Source organism: Gracilinanus agilis, chromosome 6 (genome assembly GCF_016433145.1).
Source record: "Gracilinanus agilis isolate LMUSP501 chromosome 6, AgileGrace, whole genome shotgun sequence".
Classification (NCBI taxonomy): domain Eukaryota; kingdom Metazoa; phylum Chordata; class Mammalia; order Didelphimorphia; family Didelphidae; genus Gracilinanus; species Gracilinanus agilis.
In genome coordinates, this window is record NC_058135.1 from 11095625 (window position 1) to 11108489 (window position 12865).

Consider the following 12865-nt stretch of genomic DNA (forward strand, 5'->3'; position numbering starts at 1 on the left):
TGCTTCCTCCTTCCATTCCTCCGCTCTCTTTCCCCTCTTCTTTCCCTCTCCTTTCCTTTCCTTTCCTTTCCTTTCCTTTCCTTTCNTTCCTTCCTTCCTTCCTTCCTTCCTTCCTTCCTTCCCCTCCACCTAGGAGTTTCACCTCCCCAGTGATAATGTGATGTTCTCAGGAATGAGGAAGATGTCTTCAGCTCCTCTGGTAGGTAACCCAGGGCTGAGGACATCAAAGATACTCCAGAGATACTTGTTTTGTGACTGGTTGATTGATAAAGCTGGGGAAATAGACTGGAAATGAGATGATGCTTATAATGAACAAGTGAATGCTGGGGAAGGGCCAAGGAGCAGATGACCAAGTCTATGTTCACTCATTCTTCATATTCTATCCGGACACTTGTTACTTTGCTAGAAAGTGCTCAGGCAATCAGCCTCACACGACGGGTTTTGTGCTTTTATTGTCCAAAAAGTGGTACCTGCTTTGAACAACACTGTGGCTTTTCCCTGGTGCCATGGGCCCAGGTAGGAAATCTAGTCATGTTGAGAAACCGAGCATGCCCCACAGTACTCACGTTCATTTCTGCTTTGGATTCACAATGGAAATTTTCAAACGTGTATTTCTCCGATCTCCTCTGGCGCCTCTTGAACAATCTGGCCCCTCGGTTGCTGAGGACTGACAGCTCTTCCAGCATGATGTCTCTGGGGATGCTGAGTTTTTTGCCCAGGTCCATACCATCTACTTCTGCAAAGCAAGACATGAGATACTGGTCACCCAGTGCCCAATGCTGCTGGCTGCTGGCTTAATTCAGCATCTATTGTACTCTGCTGATGGATCTCAAGTGCTGATCTGACCTGGTTCTAAGCTACAATGATATCACCAGACAGTGAGCTATTCTGGTTTCCTGTTCAGCAGGACTTTTCTATCCCCACCACAAAAGAGAGAATTGCCTGACATTGGGTGACCCACCGATGATTTCTACCATTCCAGCCTTTGGTGGGAAACTCAGGCTAATAACATAAAACATAATTTGAAAATCAATTGGAAAGGCTGTCCCCAAAGAAGAGTTATGAAAAGGTCCGGATGTGAAATGTTAGGGACAATGTCAGGATTTTTCACTTCTTTGGTTAGTTTGGCTGAAGTATCTTAAAAAGTCTTTTTAAAAAAATCCTTTGATTGCTTTTTGGAAAGGGAAGGGGGCAGAATGCTTTGGAAAATGTAGATGATCAAAATTTATTTAAAAAAAATAAAAAAATGGTTAGAGAAACATTCTCAGATTAAAGAGCAACTAGATCATATAGTGAATAATTATTTCTCTGTGTGTGTGTGCACACACATGCCTGTCCGTGTGGAAAGGGAGAGAGATATATAGTGTTGTTCAGTCATTCTTGTTCATTCTTCTTCTCCTCCTTCTCTTCCTCCTTCTCCTCCTTTTCCTCCTTCTCCTCCACTTTCTCTTCCTTCTCCTCCTCCTCCTCTTCCTCCTTTTTTCTTCCTCTTCTTTCTCCTCCTCCTTCTCCTTTTCCTCCTTCTCTTCCTCCTCCTGCCTTAAAAAAAACCTTCCTTTCATAATCCAGATCAAATAATTTACCATCTCTGAGAGGGGGCAAGGAAGGAGGGAGACAATTTGGATCTTTAATTTTGGAAAATGTAGGTTGAAAATTATTACCTGTAATTGGGAAAGTAAAATATCTTTTAAAAAATAATTACCTTTCATCTTAGAATCAATACTATGAATTGGTCCCAAGGAAGAAGAGCATTAAGAGCTAGGCAATGGGGGTCAAGTGACTTGCCCAGGGTCACACAGTTAGGAACTGCCTGAGGCCAAGTTTGAATCCAATTCTTCCCATCTCAATCCACTGAGCCACATAGCTGCCCTCATATCTGACTCTTCTTACTGTATAAATGGAGATTTTGAATCTTGAACTGCATCCCCTTAGTATTTCCCAAAATTCCTTTTAATTTCTCCAGCGCCTCCACATTTGCATGGTCTCTTCATTGTTTTTCTGTTCTGTAACTCCGCCCTTTTGCTCTTTCCTTCCCGACCATGGCTGAAGTTAGTTTAGCACCTTTTTACTCTAGTTTTTTTATGTTAGTTTATTATTAATAAAACTTTATAAAATATAATACTTAGCTATTGGATATTAATTTTAATCTCCACATTACCCAAGGGCTTTTTTGGACAAAGATACTGGAGAGGTTCGTCACTGTCTTCTCCAGATCATTTTACAGATGAGGAAACCAAGGTAAAGAGTGTTAAGTGACTTGTCCAGAGCCACACAGCTGGTAAGCCTCTGAGGCCAGATTTGCACTCCCACGGGGAGTCTTCCTGATTGCACACTTCAGGCTCCTTCCATCCACTGCCTTCCCGTTTGTAGAGAGGAGATGTTAGAGGACTTGGCCTTTAGCTTCTCCCTTGGAGGATTTCTAGTTGGGCTAGAGAAGGGGTTCTTAAACTGGTATCAGGGAGCTTGTTTTTCCAAGTGTCTTGGTAACTGCATTTCTGTGGAATTGCTTTCCTTCGCAATGCCCCGTATTTATTTGATACACTTCTGAGGGGTTCCATGAGCGAAAAGGCGGGGATCCCCTGTTCTCAGCGACTACCTGCTGAAATTTAGGAGTTGCTGACACCACCTTTAGACCTTTGGCAATATGGAAACTGCTGGGCACCTGTGTAGCCTTGGGCAAGTCCCATGCATTCTGAACCTCAGTATCCTACTCCGTGAAATGAGGCACTGGAATCAAATCCAGAGCTCTCAGCCTTTTTTTTTTCTTTTTTTCCCCCCTGTCATGGATCCCTTGGGCAGCCTGGTGAAATGGATCCATTCCCAGAAGAATGCTTTTAAATGTATAAAGCACGTGATATTTCGAAGGAAATCAGAGGTGAGTTTTTTTTCCCCAAATTCACCAGCCCCTGAAATATATCCATGGACCGGTGGACCCCAGGCTAAGAATCCCCACTCCCTGTGGATACTGGTTTAAGAATACCTGGACTACATGACCTCTAAGGTCCCTTATGGATCTAAAGTCTATGGTGCTACACCCTCTCTGGGCCTCAGTTTCCTTCTTTGTAAAATGTGTATGGAGGGTGGGGGTGGGAGGGAGCTCCTCTCCATAATAGCGAAAGCTTCATCTGACTTTAAAGATGCTGGGGGGAACAGTTAGGTGGCACAGTGGATGGAGCCAGCCTGGTGTTGGGAGGTCCGGGTTCATATCTGGCCTTAGGCACTTCCTAGTTGTGTGACCTTGGGCAAGTCACTTAACCCCCATTGCCTAGCCCTTACCACTCTTCTGCCTTGGAGCCAATACACAGTATTGATTCTAAGTCAGAAGGGGAGGGTTAAAAAAAAAAATACTGTGGGAACTTGGTTGTGAATGGGAAGGACTCAGAGCCACAAGTGATGATTTTTGTAGCCCTGCCTGCGCCCCCAGTTCCATTAGGCAATGGTGGAGAGGCAGGGGAGCTGGCAGGGGTGGGGCTGGAAGGAGCTGAGGTGGGGGGTGGTCACCAGGGCTCATCTGGCTCATCTGGCAATTTCCCATTGGGACGAATTCTCCTTCCCCAGGTCGTTTGTTTCTCTGGCGCTGAAGCTCTGCAAGGGCTAATAATATGGCCGCCCTGGGCGCAGCCCCATCGCTATCCCCTCGTTATGGCTTTGAGAAGAATCTGCCCTTCATGAAAACCAACACCGCTTTCCATTCCGGAGGGACTCGGGCTGCCGCCTGGGCCCCACGGGGCAGAGCCCGGCTATTCCGGGCCCTTCCTGGCAGCTGCCACGGAGGGTCTGAACAATGTCCGTCATGGCGGTGCCTGATAAATGATACGCCTCTTCCATAATCTACTTCCTCACGCCCCGGGCTCGGGCATGAGGTCATGCTGCGAGAATAGCGGCCGCCTTCCCAGAGCGCCCAGCCAGGGTGCCGACGAGCCCCGAAAATATCCAAACAGGGGCAAAACCAATTCGTGGTGCTTGTTTCCACTTTGGCATGTTCGAAAACTCTGAAAGGGCCCCAAAGCGTTTGGGGAATAACAAGCGGCGGCCTCAGACACCGGCTGCCTCGGCCACACGCTGGATGGGAACTCTCCGGCCATTCCAAATGAAGGATGCCCAGGCCGAAGTCTCACGTGACCCTCCCTCCTCTGGGCACCGGGAGGAGGGAGGGGAGCGCAGTCATTCTGGGCAAGGCGGATCCACGTGATCCCACGCCCCTCCCTTGGGTAGTCTAGCCTACCGCGTGCGCCGTGACGCCATGAATTTCAGCCACCGGAAGGACGCGTTGGTCGACGGCATTGGAGGATGCGCGGTAGCCCTTCCTCGTCTGCCGGGCTGGATGACTTGTTCTGAGCCTCCAGGTTGCGGGTTCATCCTGATCTCATTCCATCTGTGTTAGCAGATTTTCATTCTCAAACTCTAGTGGGCCTTCCTGAATCAGCCCCGGGAGCAGGAGGGGCTGGAGGGGCTGCCGTGGGAGCCACGCGGGCTCTCTGGCGGGGGCCTCTGTCTTTGTGCCTGCGCTCGGTGGGGAGGGCATTTTTAAATAAATGTTTATTGTAAATGGCCTGGCTGGTCCTTCCGCATTATGCCTAGCGAGGCACTCTGGTCCCCCACCGTCTCGGAGCTCCAGAGCATGAAAGGAATTCAAAGGTCATCTGATTGAGGAAACTGAGGCGCAAGAACACTGTCCAAGGTTTCACGGAACTAGAATGGGAAGGGACCTTTTAGATCATCTTGACAAACTCGTATTTTACCAATGAGGAAACTGAGGCCCAGGGAAATGAAGTGACTTGTTCAAGGTCACATAGCCACCGGCAATCCTTCAGGATGCTGGATTTAGAGTCGAGGGTCCTCAGGTTCTGATTCTGCTTTTACCACTGTGGGACCTTGGATAAATCATGGACCTTGTTTGGGACTCAATTTTTTCATCCCTAAAATGGGAGGTTAGATGGAATTGTTTCCAAATTCTAAAATAAGATGCTACTAATTATTACTAGCTTTGTGTCTATGGGCAAATCTCTTCTCTGAGCCTTTCCTGTCAAATGGGGCTCATTATTAATAGCTACCCCACCTCTCTCACTGGGAAAGTACTTTGTCAGTGCTAGATAGAATTGTGAACCACAGTTATAAGTCTGACAGCAGAATCAGGTGATGTGTGGCATAACTTTGCAAAGAAAACCCCTAATAGGCTCACGAAGAGTTAAGATACAACTAAAAGGACTGAATAGCAAAGCCAACAAATAATGGATAGAGAGAGCATAGAAACTTGGAGCCAGGAAGACCTGGGTTTGAATCTCACCACAAACACTTCCTAGTGATGCTAGGGAAATCACATGGTCTCTTTTTGCCTCCATTGTCTTCTCTGAAAAAATAATGAGGTTGGGCTTGTTGGCTTCCAAAAACCCTTCCAGTCCTGACTCTGTGATTCAATCATTTTTTAAACCCTTATCTTCTGCCTTACAACCAATACTATGTGTTGGTTCAAAGGCAGAAGAATGGTAGGGTTAGGCAGTATGGGTCAAGTGACTTGCCCAGGGTCACACAGCTGGGAAGTGTCTGAGGCTGGATTTGAACCCTGAACCTTCCATCTCTAGGCCTGACTCTCCATCCACTGAGCTACCCAGCTGCCCCTATGATTCAATCATAAAAGGGTCCTTGGTTTGAGCAGAAGATAGCACAATGTCATAATAGACAAATAATGGTGTCAGAGACTCAGGCTTCCATTCACATTTCTTTCTTCCTTAACCCTCTGGGAGGTCCTGGGAGAGAAGTGGGGCTCTGTGGAGTCATATTCATGGTTGTCCTCTCTGGGTTTCACTCCCCTCATCTGTCAAATGGGAACGTAGGACTGGACTGGATCAAGGCTTCTTAACCAGGGAATTCCAATCCTTTAGTACAAAGTGGTTCATGGAATTGGAAAACTGACCTCATGAAAGAACAATGTCTAGGCCAAATGGAGAGGAAGGTAGTCTATGGTGCTTTACCACCTGACAAAAGAAGGCGTTCAGGACAGGAGCCAGCTTAACAGCCTCTGGGTGGGAAGGTTTCCAAGACCCTTTCTAGCCAGGATCCTCGGAGGAAAGGCCCAGGGGGTACGTGGCCAGGATCCCCAGTTCATACTTTGCTCTTCTTGTAAACAACTTTGCCCCTAGGTTTCTCGTTAGCCTTTTCTGCAGCTCCCAAGCCCCTCCTCGGCATCCCACTGGGCACTTTGGCAGCATTTCTAGTGCATTCTGGTCCCAGGCTGGGCCCTTGGAATGATTACTCTAGCATACCTACTGCCCAGCCCGGGCCTTGTTCCTTCCCGGGACTTCCTTCCTCTGGTTTCTTAGAGTTATGGGACTGCTGATGTGAAAACAAACCGAAGAAATAACACCTCCCACCCTGATCCTTGAGAGCCTCCCCTGGACCCCAGGGCTTCTGCTGTGTGGCCGAGGCCAAAAAGAGGCGAGTTCCTGAGTGGTCGTTCTGAGAGGCCCACTGACGGGATGGAAAGTGACTTGGTTGTGTCCAGAGAAGACGCCGGCTTTATTAGTCTTCGGCCTGGTGCCAGCGGGCACCCCTCTCTGTGTGAGTTTGTCTCTCTGGTTCTTTCAAGCCCTGATCCTATCTAATTCTGTGATATTCAGATTGCCATTGGACGCTTGCTTCCACATGTATGGCATCCTCCTCATGGGATGGACAGGCACCATCGTGGGGCTCCCTAAATGGTAATTAACTTTCAAAGAACTCTGGCAATTTGGGCGAATATTTTTCTCTTCATTTTTATGAGTCAATAAAAGTGAGAAACATAGCCTTTGGTCTGCTTATGAGGAAGCCAGAGAGCTACAATTAGACTCCCATCTTGGTGGTTAGACCCAGATCGCAGTCCAAGGCCTTGGCCCGAGTCTTGGCCCTGTGACTGGGAATCATTAGGTCCTTGGGCTAGACCTGGGAGAGGCCTTGTATTCTCTAACCTCATCCTAATGTGCCCTTCCCAGAAGCTCGAAGCTCCTGCCCGTCACCGGACAAAGGCCGTCCTGCAGGGGCTCTCTTTACAGAGGAGGAAACTGAGGCACACGAAGTGAGTATCAAAAGTACTAGAAACAAGATTTGAAGCTGGGAATGCGGCCCCCAGAGCCGATATTCGCTCCATTGTACCAACTCACTACCTGTGTGACCTTGGGCAAAAAACCACACCAAGATGGGAGTCTAATTGCAGCTCTCTTGCTTCCTTAGAAGCAGACCAGAGGCCTGTGCTTCTCAGTTTTATCGACTCATAAAATGCCTTCTCTGGGCCGGGGCTGCCTCATCTCCAAAAGGGGGGGCGGGGCTGGATGCCCTGACTTCTAAAATGCCATTCAGCTGCCTCTGATTTTAGGGTCAGATTCTCAGGGGTCGAGGAAGACAAGTCATGGGTCCTAGTGGAGAAAGATTCCTCCTCAACAGAAGACTTCCAGTAGAGATGGAGAGAGCCTCTGGGCTCCGGACTCTTCTCCCCTGGGGGATGCCATGGGTCTTTTACATTTTTCTAGGGAATGTGGTTTAATGGGGAAAATGCTGAACATCCTCTCTCGGACTTTTGCCATCGGTGTGAAGCCCTGGTTTCCTCATTGGCAAAGTGGGATAATGATCCCAGCAGTGCTTGCCTCACAGGGTCGTTGTGTGGTTCCAGAGAGAACAAGATGAATAAAATACTTTGCAAAGCATTAAGGCCTGTATCTTGTCCTTCCTGACTCCTTCCCTTTGTGGTGGCTACGTTTGCGGGCACGAGAGGCGTGGGTATGGGCTGGGCAGCATGGGCAGGGTTCTTTGAGGGTAGGAAGCTGGTCTACACTGTCATGCTTCATTCATTTATTCAACAAAAGTGAATACTCACGGGCCATTACTCACGTTAAGAAATGTTGGCGTTGGGGGCAGCTGGGTGGTTCAGTGGATTGAGAGCTAGGCCCAGAGATGGGAGATCTTGGGTTCGAATCCGACCTTAGACACTTCCTAGCTGTGTGACCCTGGGCAAGTCACTTGACCCCCTATTGCCTAGCCCTGACCACTCTTCTGTTCTAGAACCAATACAGAGGATTGATTCTAAGATAGAAGGTAGGGTTTAAAAAAAAAGAAAGAAAGAAAGAAAGAAAGAAAGAAAGAAATATTGGACACAGTGTCAGTGTGCAGCTGGCATTTCTAGAGGATTTTAAGGTTTGCAAAGGACTTTGGGTTATATGAGCTTTACAAACAGCCCTGTTCTCTAAGGATGATTATCCCCATTTTACAGATGAAGAAATGAAGGCTGAGAAAAATCAGCTGAATTCCCCAGGGTCACACAGAAAATACTTGGCAGGCCAGGATGGCAATCCAGGTTTCTGACTTCATTTCTAGTACTCCAGAACTTCACAGAACTTGAGAGTCAGAAAGGCCCTCCATAGTCTTTGGCTGCCCTTGTTTTGTCATTTCAGTCCTCTCTGGCTCTCTGTGGCCCCATTTGGAGTTTTCTTAGCCAAGATACTGGATGGGGTTTATCATTTCCTTCTCCGGCTGGTTTTACAGATGAGGAAACTGAGACAAATAGCACTGAGTGACTTGCCCAAGGTCATAAAGCTAAGGAGGTGTCTGAGACCAGATCTCAGCTCAGGTCTTCCTGACCCCAGGCCCAAGATACAGAGTTGTCCAATCTAGTCTAGATAAAGTTTAATTCATACCAGCGAGGGATCTCCGCCTGAGCGAATTTGACAAGTGGGCATCCAGTTTGATGACCTCAAAGGATGGGGAGCTCATTACCACCTGAGGCCACCCATTCCACTTTGGGACAGCTCTGATGGGTAGAAGCTGTCCCCAGTGAAGAACCCGAAGCGGGCCCTTTGTAAAATCCCCACAGTGCCCGCCAGAACAAGCTTAATCCCTTCTTCTTCTACAAGGCAGACCTTTAAAGGGGACCCCATTGTTCTCGAATCTTCTCTTCTCCAAACCAAAGAGGCCCAGTTTCTTCAATCGATTCCTGTCTGACATGGAACCATTGTATCCCCTCTGACACACTCAATCGCCAGTCGTGGAGTGTTTTGTGTGTGTACGTGTGTGTGTGTGCTCACGTGTGTGTGTGTGTATGCGTGTGTGTACACACGTATGGAATGATTCCGTTCCATAAATGTATGTAAAAATAGGTCTCTCTGTTAGGGAACAGGGATCTGACCTCGAAGTCAGAAAGAGCTGAATTCCAATTCCTCCTTAGACAGAGGATTCAGAGCAGCTGTGGGTCCCTTAACCTTCTTCTGCTCCAGGCCCCTCTCCAAGACTAGAAATGAGAAAAAGGGGGCAGAGGAGGGAGGCTTCCCACGCTGGGAGTTTCTTCACGGAAACAAAATCATAGATCTAGATTAAATATAACATCTATATGCGTGGCTATATAATATGTATCATATAAAATGCACATATATGATATACGAGTATATAAATGTATATTTTCTATATACCATGTGGGCGAGCACGTGGGTATACACACAGGGTACGTTTGTAGCCAGCTTATACTTTTTTAATTTTTAGAAACTGGCTCCTGAGAGCTGATTGTTAAAATTTCAGGGCGAGCGTTTATACCTCTGAAATTAGCAAATGCTACAAATCGGGGCTTTGTTTATTGTTTTGTTTTTTTAAAGCCCAGACTTTTTGGCTTAGAGTCCATACTGTGTTGATTCCAAGGCAGTAATAAGGGCTGGAGGATGGGGGTTAAGTGACTTGTCCAGGGTCACACAATTAGGAAGTATTTGAAGCTGGATTTGAACCCAGTATCTCCCATCCCTAGATCTGGCTCTCAATCCACTGAGCTGCCCAGCTGCCCTGAATTTATTGCTTTGATCATTGTTTAGAGCAGTGATGGGCAAACTACGGCCTGCCCTCCAGATGCAGGGGGAGAGGGGTCCCTGAAATGTTCTATCCAGCCTCAGGACATTATTCTTAATCTGACGAATACAATGAGTAGGATACAATACAATGAAACTTGGAAAGAGTTGCCTTAGAAACAGACTGACAGAGGAGCATTTCCCTTCCTTTGGCCCCTCTTTAAAAAGTTTGCCCATCACTGGTTTAGACTAAAGAAAATCATGGAGACAATGTTGTAATGGCAGATTAAAATTTAAAGTATCAGAAATACATTTTTTGGAAGAACCAGTTGTTAAATACCTTCCAGTTTATTTCTGGATGCATGTATGTGTGTGTATAAGACACACACATATATACATATACATGCAATACACATATATGTTCAAGTCATATGTATGTGTGCCTATTGATATACATGTATGCGCCATACATCTTTCTAAAGTTTTGTTATTAAAAGAACCTACATGGACACATAGACAGTGTATGTGTGTTATGTATATGTGTAGACAGAGAGATAGATGGATAGATGGATGGAAGAGTGGGTAGATGGCTAGATGGATGGGTGGATGGATGGGTGGATAGATGTATAGATGACAGCAAGACAGACAGACGGATGGATAAATGGATAGATGATAGATAGACAGACAGACAGACGGATGGATGGATGGATGGATGGATGGACAGGCAGGCAGATAGACAGAATAGATAGTAGTGAATAGAGAATTGGAATCAGGAAGACCTGAGTTCAAGTCCTACTTCTGACCCATGCTAGCTGTGTGACCTTGGGCAAGTCACTGAACCCCTTAGTGTTCCAGACAACCTTCTAAGACCAACTTGCAGAAAAGGAGCCCATCTGCGTTGGCTAAGGGTGTTTGTTTCCTCATCCTGGAGTTCCCTGAGCCATCGAGATCCTAGGTCTGTCCACTTCCTCTCCTACTCTGATGACACGCTATGTAGAAACTAACATTCATACAATGTTTTAGAGCTGACAAAATGCCAGCGAGCCGTGATTCAGTCAGGAGGATTTGTCAGAGACCAGCATCCGGAGCTAGAAAGACCTCAGAGGTTTCCTCGTCTGCCTCCTTCCCTTTATAGATGAGGAGACTGAGCGCCCCAGAGACACGGCGACACCCCAGATCCCGTTCCTCACCCAATCTAATCTATGACGTTAGACAGTATGAGGGCCTTGGCGAACTCTCACGTCAGCTTCTTGCCACTTTCCTGGAATTCTTCATTTCCCTTCATGGGATTCAATTACTCACACTGGTAAAGGAAAGACGGGCAGCTAGGTGGCGCAGCGGACGGCCCTAGGCCTGGAATCAGGAAGACTCATCTTTCTGAGTTCAAATCCAGCCTCAGAAAAGTGGGTGGAGCTGGGCAAGTCATTTAAGCTTCTTTGCCTCAGTTTTCTCACCTGTAAAATGAGCTGGAGAAGAAAATAGCAGACCGCTCTGGTAACTCTTCCAAGAAAAGTCCAAATGGGGCCCTAAAGAGTCGGATATTACTGAACAACAACAATAACAAAAGGCAGGGTGGGGCAATTTTTTAATCTTTAAAATGAGGAAGTTGGCGGAGATGATTCCTGAGTTCCCTGAAATTTCAGCTGGAATCCTGTGACCCGCTGAGTAGAGGTTGACTTCCTTTCCCTTTTGTTGGGGGAGGGGGGAGGGGATCACCCCGCTTCTGACACATTCTGTCTGGGTGACTGGGGACTAGTCTTTGAGTTCCTCATACTCTGGACAACTGAGCCAGTCTAGAAGTATGTCAAGTGCGTAAGTGCCAGGCATGGGCCAAGTCTAAAAAGAGGCAAAAGGAGGCTCCTGCCCTCAAGGAGCTCACGATCTACTGGAATAACCCTCGCAGACAAAGGCCCCGGTAGCGTCGGTGCGGAGGCCGTAAAGTGGGAGCCGTGATGAATTTAAGGTCCGAGGACCCAGATGTGAATCCCAGCTAAGCCGTGAGCAAGTCGCTTAACTCCTCTGGCCTTGGGAAGCCTCCTCTGGAGATGAGATGAAGGCCTGGCTGGCCTCTGTCATCCTCCCGGCCCCAAAGTTAGGCCCCTGTGAGGCTCTCTTCATTGGAGAAGGGAATTCCAGTGTTGAAAATACCCCCCGCCATCTGGCGTGCTAACCATGTAGAATCCTGATCAGATGACTGACCATCTCCGCGAGGGAGGCAAGGAGGAAGGGCGATAATTTGGGTCTTAGAGTTTGGGGAAATATGTGTCAGAAATTGTTATTGCAAGTAACTGGGAAAATCGAATAGCTTTGACTGGAAAAAAAGAAAAGAAAAAAAATAGCCCAGACCTGGGAAATCACGAATTCCAACCAACAGAAACAAACAAACATACAAATAAGGCGGAGACCACCGATTAAAAAAAAGTGTGAGCTGATTTGACGCACCAATTTCTTTAAAGATAAGGACTTGTAGAATTAGGGAGCCGAATGGGGCAGTAGAGACAGCGAGGTAGCACTGTGAAGAGAGAGCACTGGGGCCTGGAGCCAGCAAGTCCTGCTTTCAAATCCAGCCTTGAAGGCTTACTGCCTGTGTGACCTTGAGTGGGTCATTTTAATCTCTGCCGGTCTCAGTTTCTTCATCTGTAAAAATAGGGATAATAATAGCATCTGCCTCCCAGAGCTGTGAGGATAAGTTGAGGTAATATTGGCAAAGCGATTTGCAGCCCTTAAAGAACTGTCTAAAGACTTGCTATGACTTTTTAGCTATTAGTCCAAACCCTTGGATTATACATACACATTGCCTGAGGTCCCACAGTTAGGAGGGGGCAGAACTGGGCCTGGAATCCAGGGCTCCTGACTTCACTACACCAGGCTGCTTGGCTAGTTACAGAGCTGGGCCTCCTTTGGGAGCACCAGTTCTCCCCAAGAGCTACTTTGGTGGCTTTCTGCAGGAGAAAGCAAAACTATCTGCCTCTCCAGGCTCAACCCACTCACCTAGGCGGATCCGCTCTGCACACAGCTGCACGCATGTGCATGGCTAATCACCTGTGTGTGTGTGTGTGTGTGTGTGTGTG

At 47.4% G+C, this 12865-nt stretch overlaps 1 protein-coding gene across 3 annotated transcripts in view; it reads right to left on the minus strand.

Moving 5' to 3' along the window:
- MYOZ2 (myozenin 2) overlaps window positions 1-12865 on the minus strand; it is a 50868-nt gene that overhangs the window by 31423 nt on the left and 6580 nt on the right. For all 3 annotated transcript variants that reach the window (XM_044681000.1, XM_044680999.1, XM_044680998.1), the window contains one exon: window positions 567-736. In XM_044681000.1, the coding sequence (XP_044536935.1) occupies window positions 567-725 (159 nt within the window). In that variant the 5' untranslated portion in view covers window positions 726-736. The remainder of the gene's footprint in view (window positions 1-566; window positions 737-12865) is intronic.